The sequence below is a fragment of the Oncorhynchus tshawytscha genome, linkage group LG20 (assembly GCF_018296145.1).
Source record: "Oncorhynchus tshawytscha isolate Ot180627B linkage group LG20, Otsh_v2.0, whole genome shotgun sequence".
NCBI classification, from domain to species: domain Eukaryota; kingdom Metazoa; phylum Chordata; class Actinopteri; order Salmoniformes; family Salmonidae; genus Oncorhynchus; species Oncorhynchus tshawytscha.
Window position 1 is genome coordinate 6,376,416 of NC_056448.1, and position 26,629 is coordinate 6,403,044.

General features: G+C 43.6%; 1 protein-coding gene across 5 annotated transcripts in view; it reads right to left on the reverse strand.

Annotated features, from left to right (window-relative positions):
- Nucleotides 1-26,629, reverse strand: part of LOC112219615 (CBP80/20-dependent translation initiation factor) — a 138,228-nt gene that overhangs the window by 574 nt on the left and 111,025 nt on the right. For all 5 annotated transcript variants that reach the window (XM_024381013.2, XM_042302109.1, XM_024381012.2 and 2 more), the window contains 3 exons: nt 24,529-24,684; nt 4,589-4,642; nt 1-3,694 (listed from right to left, as the gene is read on the reverse strand). The exon at nt 1-3,694 is cut by the window's left edge and continues 574 nt beyond it. In XM_024381013.2, the coding sequence (XP_024236781.1) occupies nt 3,476-3,694; nt 4,589-4,642; nt 24,529-24,684 (429 nt within the window). In that variant the 3' untranslated portion in view covers nt 1-3,475. The remainder of the gene's footprint in view (nt 3,695-4,588; nt 4,643-24,528; nt 24,685-26,629) is intronic.

Sequence of the window (26,629 nt, forward strand, 5' to 3'; positions counted from 1 at the left end):
GGCAGTTAACCCACTGTTCCCCAGTAAGCTAGTTAAATAAATATTCTGTGTCTGAAGAATGAGAGCTCATTGTGAGCATAGCGACATGTGGCAGAGCATATACCGAGAGGAAACAGAGCTTTTCTCAGGTATTACATCCTTACTTATTCTGAAGAAGATTGTGTTTGAGTCGAAACAGTGCAACACAAGACATCCCCCAGACATACGAGATGGTTTCTTAAAATAAAGAGGCTTCAGTGGCTGAACGGTGGAGTGAAGGGGGAGATGTTCTCAGGAAATGGGAAAATAAAATTGTCCAGACCGTGAGAACGTTTAGCGGCTGCGTCAATACAGGCGCCTAAATATTTCAGGCAGCTAAAAACCATAGTACAACACCCACATTTTCTTTTACACCTCTTCAGTTAGTACATTTTTTAAATTGCTTAATAAAAAATAAAATTGATGACCAACAACTTCCACAAATTCTACAGCTCATTATCTGTGCACCATCTGGCTTGGTAGTCTCGCCTCGCTGGGGTTACAACGCTGTGATGATGCTATACCATATACCTCCCAATGTCAATGAGATGCAAATGGAGGTGCGTCGCATTCAATAGTAGGGCGAGTCATGTAACCTAAAGGTCTAAGGTCAGAGGGCGCCGGGAGGCCCTTTGTCACAGAGGAGAGTCACTCCTTTGCATATGGAATCACCCAATAGCATTATTTACAATCTAACATTATACCACACTTACCAGGCAAGTGATCATCGGAATCACAATGTTAGTCACTGAAAATCAAGACCCATTGTATTTTATCAAACTAAAATGAAATTCACCTTATCTAGACAGATGGGTTTGTATATACAGGTAATTGCCAAAATAATTGAAACTCTTGAGTAAATGAGATATACAATGTTTATTGAAAGCAGGTGTGGTTCCTGAGTTAATTAAGCAATTAACATCCCATCATGCTTAGGGTCATGTATAAAAATACTGCGCAGGCCATTATTTTGGCTACCATGGCTATGCCCCCATAGGACGACAATAACCCCATCCACAGGGCACGACTGGTCACTGAATGTTTCATGCTCATCAAACCAATGTAAACCATACGCCATGGCCGTCTCTGTCACCAGATCTCAAACCCAATTGAACACTTAAGGGAGATTCCCTGAGCGTTTACCAACACCAGCAAATGATTGAATTTCTAGTGGAGGAATGGTGTTGCATCCCTCCAATTGAGTTCCAGACACTTGTAGAATCGACGCCAAGGGACATTGAAGCTGTTCTGGCTCATGGTAGCCCCAGTGTTGGTGTTTCCTTTATTTTGTCAGTTATCTGTTTTAAAATACCCTATTGTTTTGGATGTGTGCCTGCCTACCTTAAAAGATTTGAATTCTTGAAAAAAAAAAAAAAATGTCCAGAGATTCAGTTCAATAGGAAATCAGAAGCTAGTAAAACTAGTAGTACTAGGACTGAAAGACTGCCCCGCAGAAAGAGCAGTTCCTTCAACATGAGCTGAAGCCATAGTAAGAACACATGGAAAGGCCACGTCCTATCTACACAACCACAACCCTACAGCTAATCATCATGGCTAGAATATCATATTTCTTATACCAGTCATTCCTTTCAAATCAGGAAAGGGAAGTGAACAAGTGCACACTTTGGAAGGGTTGATAAAGGGGACGTAGCCCTCGTCTCTCTTTGCACCATGCCCTCCTAGAGCTTGCTTCGTTGTCTTAAATACTGGTATTTTCTGTATATTCGATTACATTTAATTGGATTACATAATGATGATGGGGTTGATATGTTAATAGTGTTGTACACACATTTGCAGAAGCCAGAGTAATGCGAATCACATACTAGCTAACTACATTGTCAAATATATATATATTTTTTTATAATCTGTAAAATGAAACAGATTTTTTTCTCTCTCAAAAGCAAATACTTCATCATCATACAGATAGAGTTGCAAAATGTCCAACACTGCAAAATGGCTACTTGAACAGGAGAACATTTGAAGAAGCGATTTGTATCAGGCTCGTTTTTTGTTGTTGTTTTTTTTGCAGGAAAAAAAATCAAATAAATAACCTCACTAAATTCGGTCACTCGGCAAGCACTCTCCACCTCTCTTGGCCTTGTCTTTCAAAACAGCAAGGACGCAACTCTATAAATGTAGTTATAGTTCACAAGGCCACTAGTCTGACTGACTTCATCAAAATCCATCATTTCTTTGATTCTTCCTTCTGGCTAAACCTTCCCTTTCTAGTCAACCAACCCCTCAAACCTATTGATTCTTCTTAATGCTAGTATTTATCCATACCACCGTTAAAAAGTATTTGTTTCTTTTAAAACAAGTAATCACCTTAAAACAGTGCAAAACAAATCAAACCTGTGCAATACCTCTACCCTAAAATATTCCATTATCATACATATTTACAGTACATGATTTAAAAGAAATAATACAATAATAGTAACAATAATATAATATAATTAATAAAAGGTAACAAAAGCATGGACAGAGAAAATTAAACCCCTCTGAAAATGACAACAAAACCCCCACTAAAGCAGCGGCTTGATGCTGCTGTCTGCTGCGCCTCCCAACAATCCCCAATCCCTAGCCCCCCACGGCAGCCCCACTAACCCCCAGGACAAACCTACTGCCCCCGTCTGTCAGCGGCCTGGCTGGGTTAGTGTTAGGCTGGGTTGGAGGATGGGTTGGCCTTGGCTGGAGTGTAGGTGGGACCGGGAGGGTGTCTGCAGCCAGCCCACTGAGGCGCCAGAAGCCATCTGCTACCCAGCCAGCAATCCAGAGTGCGCCAGCCAGTGTCTCAGCCACACAAAGCGCCTCTGGGGAGTGGGGGGGGGGGACAAAGGCAGGCCTTACTGGAACCTAGCCCTGCAGTCTGGACATTTGACCTGGCCCACTGGAGGGAGGTCTGCCTGCCTCCCCTCTCATCTCCCCCAGTCAGCCACATAGACCCTGGGGTGAAAGGGAGAGAGGAGGAGGGGAGATAGATAAAGGACAAAGACAGAAAGGAGGAAGGGTGGTTGGCACATGAACACAGAGAGAAAGAAATCTCCCTGGACCCCCCCTGCTTCTTCTCATTTTAACCTCTGAGGAGAGACTGTTCACCAAGGACAGGCGGCTGCTGTTCCAACCCCCCCCCCACACATCATGTCGTCTCTTTGTCCTCCACCCATCTCAGTGACCAGACACGCCCCCACCGCCGAATGTGTGCAGGCTGCATGGCCAGTGGCCAGTCTCTTCTGTCTGTGTGTGTGGTGTAGTGTTTGTCTTTGCATGGATTTCAAGTCTGTCTGTATGTCTTGTCAGTCCCATCTCCTTATACCTAAACACATTTGCAGTCTTGTATGGGGCCAACCAATTATGTTCTGCGACTCTGTACAGTCCCATGTCTAGTCCAGCCCCATGCATCAACCCAGCTCAGGCCTCCATGTGCCTGACCTGTGGGACCGGTCCTGGGTCTGGGGGGCTAGGCGGTGGTGAGCTTCTGGATGGTCCTGTTGTAGTACTGTGTGGTGAGGTCCTCCAGAGGGGTCCAGTGGTTGGCGTGCAGCTCGATGATCTCCATGAGCAAGGAGCGAGTTAGCTGGGACTCGGCTGGACACAGCATCTTGTCCCTGGCCGCAGCCAGGAGCTCTGTCATCATCTCTGGAAGCTGCTCCTCCAGGAGACGACCAGTGGACTGCAGCTGGAGGATGAGGGAGGAGGAGAGGGAGAGGAAAAGAGGAGAGGTGACTTGGCGTTGGAGTCGGGGGTTATGTCTAGCTGCCTGAATATTAAGAAGGCTAGTCTGAGAGACGGGTCGTGGCTGGCTGACTAAAGAGTGGGGGTGTCTGTCTGAGTTGTGGCATGCAGGGGGCAGGCTCATTAACAGATGTCTGTCTCAGAAGGAGGGAGTCCCATTATAGGAACCTTGGCCTGTCTGTCTGTCATATATTCCCAATTTCCCATATAATTCAAGGTGAAAATTCTAGCAATTACTGACTAGCTCCACTATAGCTATGGCAGTCTTTTTAAAGCTACCTTTATTTAACTAAGCAAGTCAGTTAAGAATGACGGCCTACCGGGGAACAGTGGGTTAACTGCCTTGTTCAGGGGCAGAACAACATATTTTTTTTTACCTTGTCAGCTCGGGGATTCGATCTAGCAACCTTTTGGTTACTGGCCCAATGCTCTAACCACTTGGCTACCTGCCGCCCCACCTTGCCTGCCCTATCGCTCTCTTTTTCCCCTTTCAACAAAGCTCTTACCTAGCCCCCCCTTCTCCAACCCAGCTCCAGTCTACAGGCTGGGACTCAGGGAGTTTCAGACTCTGTTCTTAGCCTCTACACTACCTCACAGTCACTCTATAATTCATGATGAGACAGAAGATTCCTTCAATACATCCAGACAGAGAAAATGGTCTCACTACAGACACACTCCTACAATGGCTTGAGTTATCTGTGCATTCAAAACAAATCTATCATACATTAGATAATTCATTATTCATTATTCATAAATGACTGTGTGCAGCTGTAGGAGGCATCAGTACATATGAAGGACCGTATTGACGTTCAGTAGTATGGTAAAGTAAAGTACATACCTCCATAGAATAACAGAGGACCGCATCCTCCTTCACCTCTGGAGACTCCAGCAGCTGTAAGAGACAGACAGACAGAGAACAGAGAGTTACAGAAGAGAACAGAGATGATGAGAGGATGGCTCTTATAGAGATGATACTTCATTATTTTCTATATATGGCTGGCTCACAGCTCCACAGAGAGTGAGACCGATAATTGAGTATAGCAAACATTAGGAACACCTTATATTGAGTTGCATCCCCCCTTTTGCCCTCAGAACAGCCTCAATTAGTCGGGCATGGACAATGCAAGGTCTTGAAAGTGTTCCACAGGGATGCTGGCCCATGTTGATGCCAATGCTTCATAAAGTTGTGTCAAGTTGGCTGGATGTCCTTTGGGTGGTGGACTATTCTTGATACACACTGGAAACTGTTGAGTGTAAAAAACCCAGCAGCGTTGAAGTTCTTGACACAAACCGGTGCGCCTGGCACCTACTACCATACCCCGTTCAAAGGCACTTAAATCTTTTGTCTTGCCCATTCACCCTCTGAAAGGCACACATACACAATCCATGTCTCAATTGTCTCAAGGCTTAAAAATCCTGCCCTTCAGCTACACTGATTGAAGTGGATTTAACAAGCGACATCAATAAGGGATCATAGCTTTTACCGGGATTCACCTGGTCAGTATATGTCATGGAAAGAGCAGATGTCCTTAATGTTTTGTACACTGAGTGCATACCCAGAGCAGAGATGGTACTCTAAATGTGCTATGCACACCGACTTGACTCTGTCTGTAAGGTTGACTGACAATGAGAGGGAAAAACAAACACACAGCCAGAGAGAGAGAGCGAGACATTATAAATATATTTTTTTGAATTTACTGCTTTTTCTCCCCAATTTCGTGGTATCCAATTGTTTTAGTAGCTACTATCTTGTCTCATCACTACAACTCCCGTACGGGCTCGGGAGAGACGAAGGTTGAAAGTCATGCGTCCTCCGATACACAACCCAACCAAGCCGCACTACTTGGCACTACTTCGCACTTCTTAACACAGCGCGCATCCAACCCAGAAGCCAGCCGCACCAATGTGTCGTCGGAAACACCGTGCACCTGGCAACCTTGGTTAGCGCGCACTGCGCCCGGCCCGCCACAGGGGCATGATGAGACAAGGATATCCCTCCCGGCCAAACCCTCCCTAACCCGGTCAACGCTAGGCCAATTGTGCGTCGCCCCACGGACCTCCCGGTCGCGGGCGGTTACGACAGAGCCTGGGCGTGAACCCAGGGTCTCTGGTGACACAGCTGGCGCTGCAGTACAGCGCCCTCAACCACTGCGCCACCCGGGAGGCAAACTCGGCTCACTAAACATCCAACTCAGTGTGTGCATGTCCAGCTCAGTCCAAACAGAACATAGAACAGAACAGAACATAGACGAGCAGAACAGGGCTGTAAATTCAGTCAGGTCCAAACACCATAAGGATCTATTGCTGAGCTATCGGAGGCTGTGCGACTGTATTGGCAGATCTTTATTGGGTGCGTAACTACAAACAATTAGATCATATGGAACAGAGAGAGGAGAGCAGAGCAGGATCTGTCCGCCTTTGTTCTGAGACTGTCAGAGAAAAAATTCAATTTGGTGACTCTGCTGCCAAAAAATACTTTCAGAACACACAAGTAGGCATGTACGCGCACACACACACACACACTTCTCATGAGCTAGTTTCGCTTCATCACAGGGAAATAATGGTGCATGGTGGTGCTTAAACTGCTTAAGGAGGAGTTAATAAGTAAGCAAATTCCTATCCTGAAATACTGAGCTATTTCCCACACACCGTGAGTGTCCCAAATGGCACTATTCCCCTAATCGTACACTACTTCAGAAAGTATTCAGACCCCTTAACGTGTAACTACGTTACAGCCTTATTCTAAAACCGATTAAATAGCTTCCCCCCATCAATTTACCCACAATGACAAAGCAAAAACAGGTTTATTGACATTTTTGCAAATCTATTAAAAATAAAAAACAAATATCTCATTTACATACTGTAAGTATTTTAGATGCTTTACTCAGTACCTTGAAGCACCTTTGGCAGCGATTACAGCCTCGAGTCTTCTTAGGTATGACACTACAAGCTCGGGACACCTACATTTGGGGAGTTTCTCCCATTGTTCTCTGCAGATCCTCTTAAGCTCTGTTGGATGTTGAGCGTCGCTGCACGGCTATTTTCAGGTCTCTACAGAGATGTTCGATCAGGTTCAAGCCCGGGATCAGGCTGGGCCACTGAAGTACATTCAGAGACTTGTCCAGGAAGCCACTCCAGCATTGCTTGGGCTGTGTGCTTAGGGTCGTTGTCCTGTTGGAAGGTGAACCTTCGCCACCAGTCGGAGGACCTGAAGGAGCAGGTTTTCATCAAGGATCTCTCTGTTCTTTGCTCCGTTCATCTGTCCCTCGATCCTAACTAGTCTCCCAGTCCCTGCCACTGAAAAACATGCCAGGTTTCCTCCAGACGTGACGCTTGTCATTCAGTCCAAAGAGTTCCATCTCAAGGATGATCAACGGAAACAGGATGTACCCAAGTTCAATTTCGAGTCTCATAGCAAAGGGTCTGCATACTTAGGTAAAAATCTGTTTATTTTTTATAAATTTGAAAAATCTGTTTTCGCTTTGATGAGAGAATGTTTAAAATATTTAATCAATTTTAGAATAAGGCTGTAATGTAACAAAATGTGGAAAAGGTCAAGTGGTCTCAATATTTTACGAATGCACTGTAAAGGGAATAGGGTGCCATTTGGGATGCAACCACTTAACCAACTAAGAGTGGTTTAACAGCTTAATGCACCAACCACTCCAATCGATGGCCAGCCCTCAGAGACGTTGACCTTTCACCTCTGGGGGAATTGTGTGCGCAGGAGCCTAGAAGCTGGGGCAGGTGGGCCAGTTCAGACAAACAAAAATATTCCACATGGAAAAGGAACATCCTTCATGTGTCGTGCAGAAAAGTAGTAGAAGGGGAGAAGTGCTATGTTGTGGTGGTGGCTGATGGGGAAACCACCAAGGAGGATGAAGGGATTTTGGAACTGTGATGGAAGAAACTGGGTGAGAGGAGCTACTTTGTGTCCCAAGGACTTCCCTTTTGTAAACACATCCAAATGTATACATGAAATTATGTCCATGGCCCTACAAATTAACTCCTGTAACTTGGTGGTATGCTTAAGCCATACTCAAAGCCTTGCACTAGCTAGCTCGGCCTTACTAAACTAAAGTCGGCAGGAGAAAGTAGCTTTGCGCAAACTATGTATTATAACAAACTCACATTAAGCCCTATTGGTAGAGATTCCTGTGGAGGTGGTAGATAGGTAGCTTGGTGCCAACTTTGGTGTGTCTCTCAGAGTCGCCCCCTGGGGGCAGTGTGGGGATGTGAAAGCTGTGTATCCTAGCTTGGCTCTGAGGGAACTACCTGACTGCCTGCTATCAGATGGTCCTCCGAGCCTCATCACTCCACACTGCTGTACAGTACAGCACAGCGACCGCTAAGCTAACGCTCCCTGAGCTCCTGCAAGAGTCCTCCGGTGCTTCTCAAATGGCACCCTATTCCCCATATAGTGCACTATTTTTGACCAGAGCCCTACACTGTCCCAGAGCAGCCAGTCACACTGCCTTGCTGAAGGGGGTCACAACCTCACTGGGCGGGCTGAGGATGGGGACATCACGTCTCCTGAGGGTATGGTCAGGTCCCACAGAGGTGAGGGGATGCAGAAAAGAGGCCAGAGAGAGAAAAAATAACCACAATGTGCTACTTTCTACTTCCCTCAAGATGAAGCTGTGAGGAGTGGAGTCTGGAGGGGGAATTGTGACATTATCTAGCTTGTTATCTGGGCTGGTTGTCTTTGTAGGAACAGATGGAATGGTATCTGTAACTGGGACAAAAGGCTGGATGATGGAAAGACCACCGCGGATAAGAACCCTAGGCGAGTTAGCTCTCTGGTATAGGCAGTATGTGTAGGTTGTCTCTCTCAGCGATACACGTTTGCACTGACAGAGAATATCGTTCAGGCAGAATGAACACTGTCTGACGAAGACTGAAACAGATTATAATGAGGTCCCTAGTTTACAGCCTGTCTGTGTGTATACAGCTCCCCTAAGGAGTTTGTCTGTGTGTATGTGTCTCTGTCTTTCCCTCTGATTTCTTACATGCGGAGGGATAAAGTATAAACTGGGGGGGGGGTTGGGTTGAACATGTGCATAGAACAGTTAAGGAAATATTTTTTTTGCCAAACTGGCAAGACGACCGAATGCGGCGGCAGCAGCAGACAGACTAAAAAGAGGAGCATCAAACGCTAACCCCTGCTGTTCAGTAAACGCACTATGCTACAGTACAGTGGGAGGAGAGAGGCTGTCGGTTGGCAGCACACGCACCAATGGCACCATAAACACTGTTCATAGGAGGGCAGAGCAGTGTCATTATGCGCAACAGTGTGCATGTTTGTGGGGGGGTGTGTGTGTCCGTCAGCCTGAATAAGTGTGTGACTGTCGTGTGTGAACGGTCTCATATCTAGCCTGAATAATGACACACAGACGATTCTATACAGTAGTACAAGCATCAAAGCTTTGAAAAGCAAGGCCAATGTTCTTTTTCTATAGGAAAGATGAATAGTTCGGTCACAGTGAAGGACATAGCGATAGGTGAACATCTACAGAGCATAATGATGTATTGTGCACAAAACCAAACCTCACTCTAACTGTGAAGAACATACAGTACCAGTCAGAAATTTGGACACACCTACTCATTCATGGGTTTTTCTTTATTTTTACTATTTTCTACATTGAATAATAGTGAAAACATCAAAACTATGAAATAAAACATATGGAATCATGTAGTAACCAAACAAAGGTTAAACAAACCCAAATATATTTTCTATTTGAGATTCTTCAAAGTAACCACCCTTTGCGTTGATGACAGCACTGCACACTCAGCATTCTCTCAACCAGCTTCACCTGGAATGCTTTTCCAACAATCTTGAATGAGTTCCCACATATGCTGAGCACTTGGCTGCTTTTCCTTCACTCTGCGGTACAACTCATCCCAATTGGGTTGAGGTCAGGTGATTGTGGAGGCCAGGTCATCTGATGCAGCAATCCATCACTATCCTACTTGGTAAAATAGCTCTTACACAGCCTGGAGGTGTGTTGGGTCATTGTCCTGTTGAAAAACAAATGATAGTGGGACTAAGCGCAAACCAGATGGGATGACGTATTGCTGACGAATGCGGTGGTAGCCATGCTGGTTAAATGTGCCTTGAATTCTAAATAAATCACTGACAGTGACACCAGCAAAGCACCCCCACACCTCCATGCTTCACGGTGCGAACCACAGATGCGGAGATCATCCGTTCACCTACTCTGCGTCTCACAAAGACACAGCGGTCGGAAGCAAAAATCTCAAATTTGGACTCCAGACCAAAGGACAGATTTCCTCTGGTCTAACGTCCAGTGTTCGTCTTTCTTGACCCAAACAAGTCTCTTCTTATTGGTGTCCTTTAGTAGTGGTTTCTTTGCAGCAAAATAGACAATGAAGGCCTGATTCACACAGTCTAATCTGAACAGTCTGCTACTTGAACTCTTGTGAAGGATTTATTTGGGATGCAATTTCTGACTGGCTGGTAACTCTAATGAACTTCCATTCCTGTGGTGGTCCTCATGAAAGCCAGTTTCATCATTGCACTTGATGGTTTTTGCAACTGCACTTGAAGAAACATTCAAAGTTCCTTAAAGTAATGATGGACTGTCATATCTCTTTGCTTATTTGAGCTGTTCTTGCCATAATATGGACTTGGTCTTTTTACCAAATAGGGCTATCTACATACCATCCCTACCTTGTCAAAACACAACTGATTGGCTCAGTTAGAACTGTTAGAGATAGGGGGCAGTATTTCCCCTTTGGATGAATTGCGTGCCCATAGTGAACTGCATCAAAATCTGTCCTAAATTGCTAATATATGCATATCATAATTAATATTGGATAGAAAACACTCTGAAGTTTCTAAAACCGTTTGAATTATGTCTGTGAGTATAACAGAACTCACAGGGCAGGCAATCTTGCAAACTAGTTTTGAAATCCTGAAAGTTGGGGCAACTTTGACATCATCGCCCCCTCCCTTCCCAACAAGTTATGGATCTGGAAACACTTCCTATGTCTTCCACTAGATGTCCTCATTCAGTAGAAAGTGTAATGGAACATTTGCTGTGAACTTTGACCTAATGGGAAGGAAAGTGCTAGAGTGTCGCAAAAGATTCAGGTGCTTGAAGGCACGTATGCGTTGGAGTGCTTCGTCTGTTCCAATCAGCCCCAGATGAACTAGGATGGCCCGGTTGGAATGCTATTCGATTTTTATGATTATAACATCCTGAAGATTGACCAGTTTGACCAGTCGACCTGTAATATGTAATTTGGAAGTTTTGATGCAAAATTATCCTGGACCAGAAGTCATTTTTTGGGCATTTGAGCTGAAAGTGGTAGAAAATGCTGCTACATGGACACTAGAATTGAACATTATGAAACAAAACGATTTATTGTTGAACTAGGACTCCTTGCACTACATTCTGATCGAAGATCATCAAAGGTAAGGGAATATTTATGTTGTAATTTTGTATTTCTGTTGTCTCCAACATAGCGAAGAAATATTGTTACGTCTGAGCGTCGTCTCAGATTGTTGCAAATGTTAGGCTTTTTCCGTACGTAAAAAAAAAATGTGACACAGCGGTTGCATTAAGAAACCAGTGTATCTTTTTAATTATATGTAGAACAAGTTTATGATGAGTATTTCTGTTATCTGGCGTAGCTTTCTATAATTCTTCCGGACATTTTGGAGAATTTTCTGAACATGGCGTCAATGTAAACCGAGATTTATGGATATATGGATATAAAATGCATATTATCGAACAAAACAAATGTACTGTGTAACATGTCATATGACTGTCATCTGATGAAGATTTTCAAGAGGTTAGTGAATGATAAAAAAAAAATCCTGCTTTTGTCATTTTATCTTTTGTGGTACAAAATGGCTACGTTTTTTCTTTGTTTTGGTGGTGGTCTAACATAAATATATGCTGTGTTTTCGCCGTAAAACACTTTAAAAATCTGACACGCTGGGTAGATGAACAAGGTGTTTATCTTTCATTTGAGGTATTGGACTTGTTAATGTGTGGAGGTTAAATATTTCTAAGAATATTTTTGCATTCCCTGCACCACCGTTTCAGCTGAACGGGGGGGTGTAGTTCCTGTAGGGGAACCCATAGGCTTAACAAGTTTTAAGGAAAGAAATGCAACAATTTAATTTTTAATAAGGCACAATTGTAAATTGAAATACTTTCCAGGTGACTAACTGCCAAGAGTGTGCAAAGCTGTTATCAAGGCAAATGGTGGCTACTTTGAAGAATCTCAAATTTAAAATATATTTTCATTTGTTTAACTCTTTTTTGGTTACTATATGATTCCATGTGTTATTTCATAGCTTTGATGTCTTCACTATTATTCTACAATGTAGACTGGTACTGTAAATAAATACCTGTACTACCTGTAGCCTGTAACAAATCATATTCGCAAATCCATTTTTCCACATGTTAAAACATTCTCTAGACTTGTACAACAAATACATGAACTAGCTGTACACCATTTACCAACTCAACCAATTCATAATTTGCAACTTCATCTCCTTCCACCCTCCTCTACCAAGAAAAGCAGAGTTGTTTGCCTGTGCCATGACATCACAAAAATAGCTTGTTCCCAACTCAGGGGACGTTCTGGCTGTGTGCATCTGGTCTCCTCTAGGTCGTATCCATTAGGGCACACTGTAGCAAAAACTTTTGCAACGGAAAAAAAAACAAAAAAACATTTCTTTAAGGACAAGTCCCTATTTCAGTCCGTTTCAGTCTTCCGTTTGGTGCCTTATGAACCCAACCTTGCTCTGTTTGCGGTTATCTAATGAGAGGACTGTGTGACTATGTCTGTCTGTTTGTGTGTGTATGACCTGTATGTGTGTGTCTGCATGCGAGCGCATGTTTGTGTGTGAGTGGGGTCGACAGTGAGACAAGCAGCTCTTTGTGAGGGGGGTCCTTCCAGAGAGAGGGATGATCAAAGAGACCAGGGAAGGCCCTGGACACTGTCTGAGTCTGGCTGGGAGTTAAAATGGCTGACAAGCCACAATAATTACCCTATCCCCGCCATGTGAAACTAAACTTGGGCTTCCCCCGAAATGGCACCCTATTCCTTTTATAGTGTATAACTTTTGAGCAGGGCCCATAGGGCTCTGGTCAAAAGTACTGCAAGACATATCCCTACACAGGAAACCAACCAACGACACCAGCACAGAGCTTTGACTTTCAACTCGATTATTATGGGTAAAACAGAGCACACTCAAATGGACTAAAATGTTGAGAGGTTGTGGGGTTGAATTAATTTTTTGGACCAAATAGTAGGGATAGACATGTAATAAATGGTGCAATTTGAACAAGAGATCTTCCGTTGGCCGCTTTTCTACATGTTGTAATAGGGCTAGAGGTCCATAAAACATTGTATCTTCTCATAGTCTCTAACTAAAGCCTTTCCCTATTGTATATTCTGTTAGGACTGACATTATTCTGAATACAGCAATACCACTGTGGGAGTTACTGACGGAGTTGGACATTTCCATCTAGGAGGTTAAGGGGGAGATAGAGCTTTAACACTGGTCTCTCTCACACACCAATTAAAAAGGACAATGAGCAGGCAGGCAGGGCAGGAGAGCAGGCCTAGGTGTACACAGCTACACTACTAAGCCCAATGATGAGGCTAGCTATTCAGAACCCACCACCAGCTCAACTGAGACTGCCTGGCTGGGGCCTACATACTGTACGTAACACAAAGGCTAGTTTCCACTACAGTTACGAAGTAGTCAGAAAAGTGAACATAAATCAAATAGCAACACCTAGTGTATTTGTGGATTGATTAACGTTACTAAATGAAGCGGTGCTAACAGGTTTAATAGAATGCTGTGGGAAAACAACACTAAGCTATAATCAAAAGATGTATTGCTTTTAGATTCTAAAGTAACCAAGTAACTGCACTACAATGGTTATATGCCATTCCAGTTTTGTCTATCTGTCAGCAGATGTCACCTGCTGAAGTGTGTGTGTGTATTCACTATGTTCGTGTGCAAGATGGCTGCTAGGAAGAATTACTGGGAATCTGTGGTAATTACTGAAGACTTCGGAATAGTCTCAGCAGTAGGACTGGGACTAGGAAATAATTCCTAGACTGAGCATTGGGACTGGGGATATAAACTGAGACATGCTCATAATGACATACCTGGGACCTGGTAGACTGACGGTTGCCAAGCTCTAACGTTACTTACACTGAATTTAGCACCACATGTGCAGGTTGTCACAAGAACCCCCAACCACTCCTTTCCGCATTCTCCCATTCCCACTTCCTTTCCTATGAATACTGAAAACTCCCTGATGTCCACAGACATTCTGCTCGGGAATCCTGTGTGACATCTTTTAAGGTATTGTCACTCACTGACCTGTGACCTCTATTCTCATTGGTGGTGTTCCTTAGCTCCGTGGTTCCAAACGCATCAGTCAAAAGAAACAAGGCTAAACATGTTCAGAACTTTATAAATTGTGGTTGGTGAGGCAGTTCCACCTTAAAAAGTAATTCTCAAAGGCCATTCACTCTCACCCTGTCATTCATCCCAGGATTAACATACACTCAGCCCCAAAATGATTGGCACCCTTGATAAAGATGAGCAAAGAAGACTGTATAAAATAAATACAAATCCTGAGCTACAGTATATTGTATGCTTTTATACTAATACAAGCGCACCGGTGTGCGTGGCCAAAGAGCTCTACTTTCATGTCATCTGACCAAAGCACTGGCTCCAATCCAAGTGCCAATGCCGTTTAGCAAACCACAGGCAATGCTATGGTCAGATGACATGAAAATAGAGCTCTTTGGCCACACACACCAGTGGCAGGTTTGGCTTCATAAAACAGAAGTATATGCAGTAACTCATACTGACGGTAAAATATGGTGGTGGATCTTTTTGTATTTATTATGGATCCACATTAGCTGCTGCCAAAGTAGCAGCTACTCTTCCTGGGGTCCTGCAAAATTAAGGCAGTTTATACCATTTTAAAACATTAGAATACATTCACAGATTTCACAACACACTGTGTGCCCTCAGGCCCCTACTCCACCACTACCATATATCTAAAGTACTAAATCCATGTGTATGTATAGTGCGCGTATGTTTTCGTTTGTCTGTGTGTGCCAATGTTTGTGTTGCTTCACAGTCCCCGCTGTTCCATAAGGTGTTTTTTGATCGTTTTTTATGTAGTCATGACTGTATGTAGCACTGTGTGCCTCCCATAGTCTGTCCTGGACTTGGGGACTGTGAAGAGACCTCGTGGCATGTCTTGTGGGGTATACATGGGTGTCCGAGCTGTGTGCCAGTAGTTTAGACAGACAGTTCGGCGCATTCAACATGTCAATATGAAGTCAATCCACTTTCAGCCAGGAGAGATTGACATGCATGTTATTAATATTAGCTCTCTGTGTTGTAGGGCTATTTTGCTTCCACTGGTCCTGGCATCCTGAACTTTACCAAGTACCAGAACATTTTAGCCAAAAACCTGATTGCCTCTGCCAGGAGGCTGAAATTGGGCTGCAAGTGGATCTTCTAGCGAGACAATAACCCCAAGCGCACACACAAATCCACAAAGAAATTGTAAATTTACCACAAAATCAAACATTTTCAATGGCCACCTCAGTCTCCAGATGTTAACCCCATTGAAAACCTGTGGTTTGAATTGAAGAAGGCAGCCAATGAGGGCAGACTAAGGATATCAAGGATCTGGAAAGAATCTGTATGGAGGAATGGTCTAAGATCCCTCCAAATGCGTTATTCAATCTCATAAAACATTTGTGACCGGATTCAGGAAAGTGGGCGTTTGAAGCTAGTTCCTACTTCACAGCAAGGCCGCTTGAATTAAAAAATATATATATTTCTTTGTCCAGAAATGCCTTCTCGAACATGTGAACTTTCATGTGCCTTAATAACAAACTGGTATGCAATCTTAAATTACAAGCCTAGTTGAGCCAAGGATAAAGCCCTCTACTACATAGAGAATAGGACAGGATCCTTCCTGGCTTGCCCTGATAAAGAGCAATATTTATGGCGTCGTTTTGTCGGCACTAACGGAGGCTATCTACGCCAGGGCTCGCTGGCCAAATCCTATGGGGAATTTCATGGTTTTTTTTGGGGGGGGGGGATAAACAGCGAAAATAAAGTCTATGTGATAATCTTTAGCTAATTTATTTGTGAATTTTGAATCATTTATGTCATCAACACAAGCACATAAAGCACATTAAGGCTTCAAAATGTATAAGGGTCATGTTAACTGACTGATATGTCATAGAACAAAACATAAGAACTCCGTAGCCAGAACTTATTTTTGGCGTGTATCCCAAAACCTCATTCTTTCCCCCATAGGAACGGTCAACGAACTAGAGGTAGAAAATGTTAATTCATTTAATTTTTTTTAGAACTATAAGCTGGCGAGCTCTATTGGCTGAGATAATGCAGGGGCTGGGCATGCCGAGAGGTGAGTCCTGATTGGTCTGTCACGTCACAGGCTTCTGTCCCATAACAGACTGGGGCCATCCCTGGTCAATGCATTCGGATAGTATTCAGACCCAATGAACTTAAACATTGTTACATTAAAGCCTTATTCTAAAATGGATTAAATAGTTTTTCCCCCTTCATCAACACCCCATAATGACAAAGCAAAAACGTGTTTTTAGAAATGTATACAAATGTATATATTAAAAAATAATATCACAAACTAAGTATTCAGATTCTTTACTCAGTACTTTGTTGAAGCACCTTTGGCAGCTTTACAGTCTCAAGTATGACACTACAATCTTGGCACACCTGTATTTGGGAAGTTTCTCCCATTCTAATCTGCAGATCCTCTCAAGCTCTGTCAGGTTGGAAGGGAAGAGTCGCTGCACAGTACTTTCAGGTCGATGAAGTTCAAGTCTGGGCTCGGGCTGGGCCACTCAAGGATATTTAGAGACTTGTCCTGAAGCCACTACTGCGCTGTCTTGGCTGTGTGCTTAGGGTCGTTGTCCTGTTGGAAGGTGAACCTTCGCCACCAGGTCCTGAGCAATCTGTTCGTCAAGCATCTCTCTGTACTTTGCTCCGTTAATCTTTCCCTCAATCCTGACTAGTCTGATGCTGCCACCACCATGCTCATGGTCTGAGTCCTTTAGATGCGTTTTGGCAAACTCCAAGCGGGATGTCATGTGCCTTTTACTGAGGAGTGGCTTCCATCTGGCCACTCTACCATAAAGGCCTGATTTGGTGGAGTGCTGCAGAGATGGTTGACCTTCTGGAAGGTTCACCCATCTCCACAGAGGAACTCTGGAGCTCTGTCAGAGTGACCATCTGGTTCTTGGTCAACTCCCTTATCCCTCGATTGCTCAGTTTAGCAGAACGGCCAGTTCTAGGAAGAGTCTTGGTGGTTCCAAACTATTTCTATTTAAGAATGATGGAGGCCACTGTGTCCTTGGGGACCTTCAATGCTGCATAATGTTTTTGGTACCCTTCACCAGATCTGTGTCTTGACACAATCCTGTCTCTGAGCTCTACGGACAATTCCTTCGACCTCATGGCTTGGTTTTTGCTATAACATGCACTGTCAACTGTGGGACCTTATATAGACAGGTGTGTGCCTTTCCAAATAATGTCCAAATCAATTGAATTTACCACAGGTGGACTCCAATCAAGTTGTAGAAACATCTCAAGGTTGATCAATGGAAACAGGATGCACAAGCTAAATTTCGGGTCTCCTAGCAAATGATCTGAATACTTATGTAAATAAGGTATCTTTTTTATTTTCATAAATTAAAAAAATGTCTAAAAACCTGTTTTCGCTTTGTCATTATGGGGTAAGGCTGTAAGGTAACACAATTAGGAAAAAGTAAAGTGGTGTGTATACTTTCCGAATGCACTGTACATAATGCTTGCCATCGCATATTTTTGGGACGATATAGGTATGGACAACTGCAAAAGTGTTGCTACAGCTCTCAACAACATTTCTGCCCTGAATTTAGCTGGTGCTCATGACCATGTTTAGCTAGCTAAACAAAGGAGAAAAAAAGAGACCCAATTCACAAAGAGACCAGTTCACATGTGAAATCCTAAAGAGATGGGTGGTGCGAAGACCTAAGAGGGCGTGAACAATGCTCAATAGGCACACAAAGAAGAGCTCTCGACCTAGTGTTAGAACCTCAGGGGCGTTTTCAGGAGCCTTTTTCTCAAAAGTAGTATTTGTACTATTTATTCACATTTTTTGTTCATTTTTTATCAAGGGTGCCAATAATTTTGGACCTGACTCTACAACCATACAGTCTAGTACCTACCTATACACCTGTCATGTAACTACAGTCCATCCAGATACACATTCAACACACCTGTAATTATCTAAACCTGTTCTACCAGACAGCGGAGAACATGTAGGCTACATTACACTTGGCTGGCGTGTGGAAGGAGCCTAGCCGATGAAAGCCATGTAAATACTGTCTAATATCTGACTGCCGTAAGCTAGAGAGAGCAAAACGGAGAACATACTGAGCTCTTGAAGTAGCATCTCAGTGTTTGATGAAATACCTAACCCTGAGATAAGGATTTTTGCTGACTGCTTTAGTGTTAACTGCCATGTCTCAGAGTTAGTAATTTACATGATCTGAGAGGATGATTGCTCTGTGTATTCTGTGGATTCGCAGACAAGGTACACAGTAGTATACAGTACACAATATACAGGTGAAGTCGGAAGTTTACATATACTTAGGTTGGAGTCATTAAAACTCATTTTTCAACCACTCCACAATTTTTTTGTTACCAAACTGTAGTTTTGGCAAGTCGGTTAGGACATCTACTTTGTGCATGACAAGTAATTTTCCAACAATTGTTTACAGACAGATTATAATTCACTGTATCACAATTCCAGTGGGTCAGAAGTTTACATACACTAAGTTGACTGTGCCTTTAAACAGCTTGGAAAATTCCAGAAGATGATGTCATGGCTTTAGAAGATTCTGATAGGCTAATTGACATAATTTGAGTCAATTGGAGGTGTACCTGTGGATGTATTTCAAGGCCTATCTTCAAACTCAGTGCCTCTGCTCGACATCATGGGAAAATCAAAAGAAATCAGCCAAGACCTCAGAATTGTTTTTGTAGACCTCCACAAGTCTGGTTCATCCTTGGGAGCAATTTCCAAACACCTGAAGGCACCACGTTAATCTGTACAAGCAATAGTATGCAAGTATAAACACCATGGGACCACGCAGCCGTCCTACCGCTCAGGAAGGAGACACGTTCTCTCTCCTAGAGATGAACGTACTTTGGTGCAAAAAGTGCTAATCAATCCCAGAACAACAGCAAAGGACCTTGTGAAGATGCTGGAGGAAACAGGTACAAAAGTATCTATATCCACAGTAAAACATGTCATGTATCGACATAACCTGAAAGGCCGCTCAGCAAGGAAGAAGCCACTGCTCCAAAACCACCATAAAAAAAGCCAGACTACAGTTTGCAACTGCACATGGGGACAAAGATCATACTTTTTGGAGAAATGTCCTCTGGTCTCATGAAACAAAATAATACTGTTCGGCCATAATGACCATCATTATGTTTGGAGGAAAAAGGGGGATGCTTGCAAGCCGAAGAACACAATCCCAACCGTGAAGCACGGGGGTGGCAACATCATGGTGTGGGGGTGCTTTGCTGTAGGAGGGGCTGGTGCACTTCACAAAATAGATGGCATTATGAGGAGGGGAAATGATGTGGATATATTGAAGCAACATCTCAAAACATCAATTTAAAGTTTGGTCGCAAATGGGTCTTCCAAATGGACAATGACCCCAAGCATACTTCCAAAGTTGTGGCAAAATGGCTTAAGGACAACAAAGTCAAGGTATTGGAGTGGCCATCACAAAGCCCTGACCTCAATCCTGTAGAACATTTGTGGGCAGGACTGAAAAATAGTGTGCGAGTAAGGAGGCCTACAAACCTGACTCCGTTACATCAGCTGTCAGGAGGAACGGGCCAAAATTCACCTAACTTACTGTGGGAAGCTTGTGGAAGGCTACCCGAAACGTTTGACCCAAGTTAAACAATTTAAAGGCAATGCTACCAAATACTAATTGAGTGTATGTAAACTTCTGATCCACTGGAAATGTGATGAAATTAATAAAAGCTGAAATAAATCATTCTCTACTATTATTCTGACATTTCACATTCTTAAAATAAAGTGGTGATCCTAACTGTCCTAAAACAGGGAATTTTTACTTGGATTAAATGTCAGGAATTGTGAAAAACTGAGTTTAAATGTATTTGGCTAAGGTGAATGTAAACTTCCGACTTTGACTGTACATAACGTAAATATCCTGTTTGTTTCCATCTGCATTTGATCAGGAAAAATATGTGTTGATGACCCCAGAGAATTACGGCTAGAATATGTGTGAGCCTGCCATACAGAGGGAGTTGGGGGTTCCTTCAGAAAGTATTGAAAGAATTCAAAATGGATTAAATATATTTTTTTCTCACCCATCAACACACAATACTCCATAACGACAAAGTAAAAAAATGTTTTTAGAAATGTTTACACATTTATAGAAAATTAATGACAGAAATATTTAATTTTCATAAGTATTCACACCCCTAAGTCAATACATGTTCGAATCACCTTTGGCAGTGATTACAGCTGTGCGTCTTTTTGCGTAAGTCTCTAAGAGCTTTCCACACCTGGATTATACAATATTTTCATAGAATTCTTTCTAAAATTGTTCAAGCTCTGTCAAGTTAGTTGTTGATCATTGCTAGACAGCCATTTTCAAGTCTTGCCATAGATTTTCAAGCAAATTTAAGTGAAAACTGTAACTGGGCCACTCAGGAACATTCAATGTAATCTTGGTAAGCAACTCCATTTTATTTAACTAGGCAAGTCAGTTAAGAACAAATTCTTATTTACAATGATGGCCTACCGGGGAACATTGGGTTAACTGCCTTGTTCAGGGGCAGAACGAGAGATTTTTACCTTGTCAGCTCAGGGATTTGATCCAGCAACCTTTCGGCTACTGGCCCAACGCTCTAACCACTAGGCTACCTTGGCCTTGTGTTTGTGGTTCTTGTCCGGCTGAAAGTTGAATTAAACTCCCAGTGTCTGGTGGAAAGCAGACTGAACCAGGCGTTCCTCTAGGATTATGCCTGTGCTTAGCTCCATTCAGTTTCTTTTTTTATCCTGAAAACCTCCCCAGTCCTTAACAATAACAAGCATACCCATAACATGATGCAGCCACCACTATGCTTGAAAATATGGAGAGTGGTACTCAGTAATGTAAAAAGTTATTTTCATTTTCATTTTTTTGCAGTATTACTTTAGTGCTTTGTTACAAACGGGATGCATGTTTTGGAATCTTTTTATTCTGTACAGTCTTACATCTTTTCACTCTGTCAATTAGTTCTCTCCTGTCACAGCCATTAAACTCTAACTGTTTTAAAGTCACCATTGGCCTCATAGTGAAATCCCTGAGCCGTTTCCTTTTTCTCCAGCAACTGTATCTTTGTAGTGACTGATGTATTGATACACCATCCAAAGCGTAATTAATAACTTCACAATGTTCAAAGGGATATTCAATGTCTGATTTTCTTGATTTTTACCCATCTACCAAATGGTTCCCTTCGTGAGCCATTCGAAAATCTCCCTGGTCTTTGTGGTTGAATCTGTGTTTGAAATTCACTGCTCAACTGAGGGGCTTTACAGATAGTTGCATGTGTGGGGTATAAAGACTAGGTGTTTCTGAGCTTTGGGGAAAATATCCAGGAGAATGCTCCCAGACAGCACCCTCCTATGTGTATCTATGTCCTTCTGCCTGCCCACAGTGCACTCGATACCCTATATGTCCTTCAATAACTGTAAACCCAGCAAGGTTTTAATACAGGGTATAGGAATGTGAGGTGTGTCCCCACCCTCCTACATGTTACAATTTTACAGCCCTATAGCGTCTGTGGAGGTGTTAGATTGTCGTCTCCTGGGGAGTGCCAGTGCCAGGGTGTGCAAGGCATGGCTGGCACCTGTCAGTGGTGTGTGGAGGCTGGGGTGAACAGTAGCAATGGGGGGTGCTGCATACACCTTTGCTCATCTCTCTTTCTCAAACCCCTGCTCGCTCTCTCTATCCTTTTATTGCTCTTACACCCCCTCCTCTCGCTTTCGCTCTCTGGCAGGAGTGTTTGTGAGTGGGCGAGTGTCACTGTGATTTCACTCCTATGCAGAGAAGAGAGGAGCCTGACAGAGACTCTAGAGGAAGACTGCGGCTAGTGCTGCCGACACCACAGAGCTTCCTGAGTAACTGCAGTGAGAGAGATGTCTGGTGTGTGTGTGTATTCGCGCATGAAAGGAAGGTGCAGGCGTACACTGCAAAGAAAAACTATTTCGGTGCAACAATAGTATCGCAAGTAGATTAAAATAATGACAATTTTACATCATCCAGTTATGGAGAGTGTGTGGGGTCGGGCTCTAACACACTTAAAACACACCCGCAATCCCTCCCTGGCCCTCGGAGCATCCCAACAGCTAAGACAAACAACGCTAGCATGTCACAGACAGGAGACCCCAGCCTTTAGTCCAACAATGCAGAATGATTGATTGTGGTATGTGTGTATTTGTAGAGAACAGTATGTGCTGGGCCACTTCAAAGCAGCGGTTGTGAAAGTGCCAGTGACATTCTTAGAGCTTATTCACTATTCCAGCCAGCCCAGGCTTGGACCACACACTGGAACCCGCAGGTCTGTGTGTGTACATGGGTGGCTGGATATAGGATAGACATAAAAATCTTGCATCACTGGGATTTTGAAGAGGTGGGCTCCAACAACTGGACCCTCCGGCAGGCAAGCATGGTGGCAGATCTCTCGCGCTCTCTCCTTACCCTAGCCCCCCCACCATGGCATGGCACGTCAGACCATCATTAAGTTCGCCGACGACACAACGGTGGTAGGCCTGATCACAGACAACGATGAGACAGCCTATAGGGAGGAGGTCAGAGACCTGGCAGTATGGTGCCAGGCCAACAACAACCTCTCCCACAACGTTATTAAGACAAAAGGAGATGATCGTGGACTACAGGAAACGGAGGGCCGTAGTGGAGTGGGTCGAGAGCTTCAAGTTCCTCGGTGTCCACATCACTATGGTGCAAACACACTAACCCAGTTGTGAAGGCACGACAACGCCTCTTACTCCTCAGGAGGCTGAAAAGGTTTGGCATGGGCCCTCAGATCCTCAAAAAGTTCTATAGCTGCACCATCGAGAGCATCTTGACTGGCTGCATCACCGCTTGGTATGACAACTGCTTGGCATCCGACCACAAGGTGCTGCAGAGTGAGTAAGGCCCAGTACATCACCGGGGCCGAGCTCCCTGCCATCCAGGGCCTCTATACAAGGTGGTGTCGAAAATGTTTCAAAGACTCCAGCCCGTTCTCTCTGCATCTGGAACCAACAGGACCCTGAACAGCTTCTACCCCCAAGCCATAAGACTTCTAAACAAGAATGCTAAATAGCTAACCAAACTCTCTTGTACCAACTCTATACACACACACTGGACTCTACCCACACATACTTACTGTAGACTGGACTCTACACCCCCCCCACGCACTGCTGCTATTCACTTTACCCCTAACCTCTATGTACATTACATACACACATTACCTCATACCCCTGCACCCTGTATATAGCCATGCTATTTTCCACTTCCTATATATAGCCATGCTAGTTTAAGTTTTCTTCATTATTCACTTTGTCTATATTTCTATTTTTTTTAAATAAATATCTTAACTTTAACACTGCATTTCTGGAAAAAGGACCCGTAAGCAAGCATTTCACTGTTATTCTACACCTGTCTACGAAGCATGTGAGGAATTAAATTTGATTCTCAAGCTAAGAGAGGTAAGAAAATGAATGTTAATTGCTAACCTCTTCCTAGATCTGTTTGTGCTGTCTTGACAACGCATGTGGTCATTTGAAAAGAAAACAACTAGGAGTTGGCTATACAGCACAAACAAATCTGAGACCAGGCTATGATAGGCTAAATGCTCAATTGTCTGGTGGTTTTCCTAGTATTTGATTTCACTCTAAACCCTCCATCCACCCCATCCATTGTCTGTCTCGCATGTCTGTGTCTCGACCACTTCTGCTTATTCTTTAGCGGTAAAGCCCTAGATTTCTACCGCGTCTGTCTGCGGTCTCTGGTTTTCATGGAAACGGTCGGAGCCATTGTGACAGACCACTTCTGCTGATGGGAATTGGAACTCTGAGGCAAGGCAGGTGTTACCGGAATCATCTTCCCCCTTAGTTTTTTCCCAATTACTAAAAGTGCTGTGCTGTGGGATGGCTAGATGGAACAGCCCTCTGAATAAGGAAGCTTTGTGATCGTAGCGAATGACATGTTGTGTCTGTTCCAATATCCATCCAGAAATAATGTCCCTGCAGTGGTATGCTAGTGTAGATATTGGAAGATAGCCAACGTTATAGTACTGTATGTAGGTTACATTGTGACATAGTTGGGCAAAGATGAGTAGGGGTGGAATGTCCGTTGTGTGAGAGTGTACTATCCTCTCTGCAACATGGGGGCGACTCTGAAGGGCTCTCAGGTGGAGGTGTGTTAGTAGGTATGTTACTGTATAGAGGAAGATGTGTGCTGATGGTGGTATGGAGGTAGGTGTGTACTAACCTCTCTGAGACAGGTGTATATGGGACAGACCAGGACTCCGAAGGGCTCTCAGGTGGAGGTGTGTTAGTAGGTATGTTAGTGTATAGAGGAAGATGTGTGTTGATGGTGGTATGGAGGTAGGTGTGTACTAACCTCTCTGAGACAGGTGTATATGGGACAGACCAGGACTCTGAAGGGCTCTCCAGCACTGGACCTCATTGTGCCAAACATCTCACACAGGAAGGTGATGAACCCCAACCAGCGCTCCACGTCAGATGCCTGCAGCTCCTCCCGACGAGAGAAGTCCTTCTGTAAAGGACAGAGAGGAGAGATTTAATGTTAGGGAGCATAGAGATGAGATACTGTAAAAACACAACACAGCAGAGAAAAGTCCTTCGGTAGGGGACAGAGAGAGGGGCGAGTACAATGTTAACCAGGTTAAGCATAATTGTGACATATTTAAATTGTTTTATCAAGGTATTTCATTTATAAATCAGCCTCTGTTAAGCACATTCGCTTCACAACAATTTGGCTGATAGCCATACTTCCCAGCTTGAAATGAGTGCGCCTTACAAGACTGAGGTATCAGGTTGCATATCCACAGCCATTGGAAGCTGGGAAGACCCGCCTTAACTTTCATTCGCTGGCCAGACTATCAATTTATGTCGGAAGGACACGTCGCACCTTCATATTCCGGACAGCATTGGAAAACTAAGAACCTTCAGCATTGATAGCAACTAGTCCCATCGTTGTACGACAAACACAAAATTAAATTTTATTTCAAATTTAATTTTAAACATGTATTTCAACCACTGTGTTCATCACAGACGGACGACTTCTTAATTGTATATTATTTTTTTTACCCCTTTTTCTCCCCAATTTTATGGTATCCAATTGTTTTAGTAGCTACTATCTTGTCTCATCCCTACAACTCCCGTACGGGCTCGGGAGAGACGAAGGTTGAAAGTCATGCGTCCTCCGATACACAACCCAACCAAGCCGCACTGCTTCTTAACACAGCGAGCATCCGACCCGGAAGCCAGCCGCACCAATGTGTCGGAGGAAACACCGTGCACCTGGCAACCTTGGTTAGCATGCACTGCGCCTGGCCCGCCACAGGAGTCGCTGGTGCGCGATGAGACAAGGATATCCCTACCGGCCAAACCCTCCCTAACCCGGTCGACGCTAGGCCAATTGTGCGTCGCCCCACGGACCTCCCGGTCGCGGCCGGTTGCGACAGACGGACGACTTTTATAGGAGATGAAATCTGAGATCGTATTAAATCAGTAGTCTCTGTGTTTTGTTTCTTATGCTTTGTACTTTTTGTGGACACTAGTAAGAGTAGCTGTTCTGCAAAACCTAAAAATGGGCATCCAAATAAACTAAAAACGTTCAGGAGGGGAGGGATGCAAGAATCACAAAGCTGTGACACAAAAATAAGGCTACTTCTCCCTACCCACTAGCTATGATATGATGAACTGTTACAGTAATAATGTAACTGACATGGTATAGGATGACATTTGTGAATTTGATTGTAAATATATATAGATGCAATTCTCAAATAAAATATTTCAGGCCCTATTCAACCATTTTTCATGAATGGGAACTTAATCATATATTGATATTTCATAATTGTGTATCGTATTTGTACTACAGTATGTCCTTGAGCTTGGGTCGTCAAAAGTGAGTTCATCTCAGCAATATTTTTTACCAGAAAGGTGAGATTTCTATCTTTCTGGCACTATGAAGCATTACTATCTTGTCATGAAAAATGATCAAATTCGGGCATAGCCATATAGACATCCGGAAGGTCAGCCATTAGCATTGAACATGTTAACACAATTATAAGTCAGTCCATATGTAGGGGACAGAAAGAACAGAGACACCTGAAAACCAAACTAGGGCACAGGGTATGCCTCAAGATATCCTTCCGTAGCAGCTAGAGGAGAGATACTGTGACTCCTTCTAGGGTAGAGGAGATGTATACTGAAACTCACTATAAACTCAGAAGATCACCAGGGGTTGAGACCGAACGGTGATGCAGATCTAATGTGATCAGAGCCGCTTTCAGAAGGTCTCTTATTAACCCCACAGCACTGTACTTTACTTACTGTGTGCGCTCGCACACACACACACACACACACACACACACACCACACACACACACACACACAATTATTGTGCAACCAGGGGATGGGGGAGGGAAATAATAATCTATGATTCATCCATAGAAAGGCACTGAGACATCAGTCTT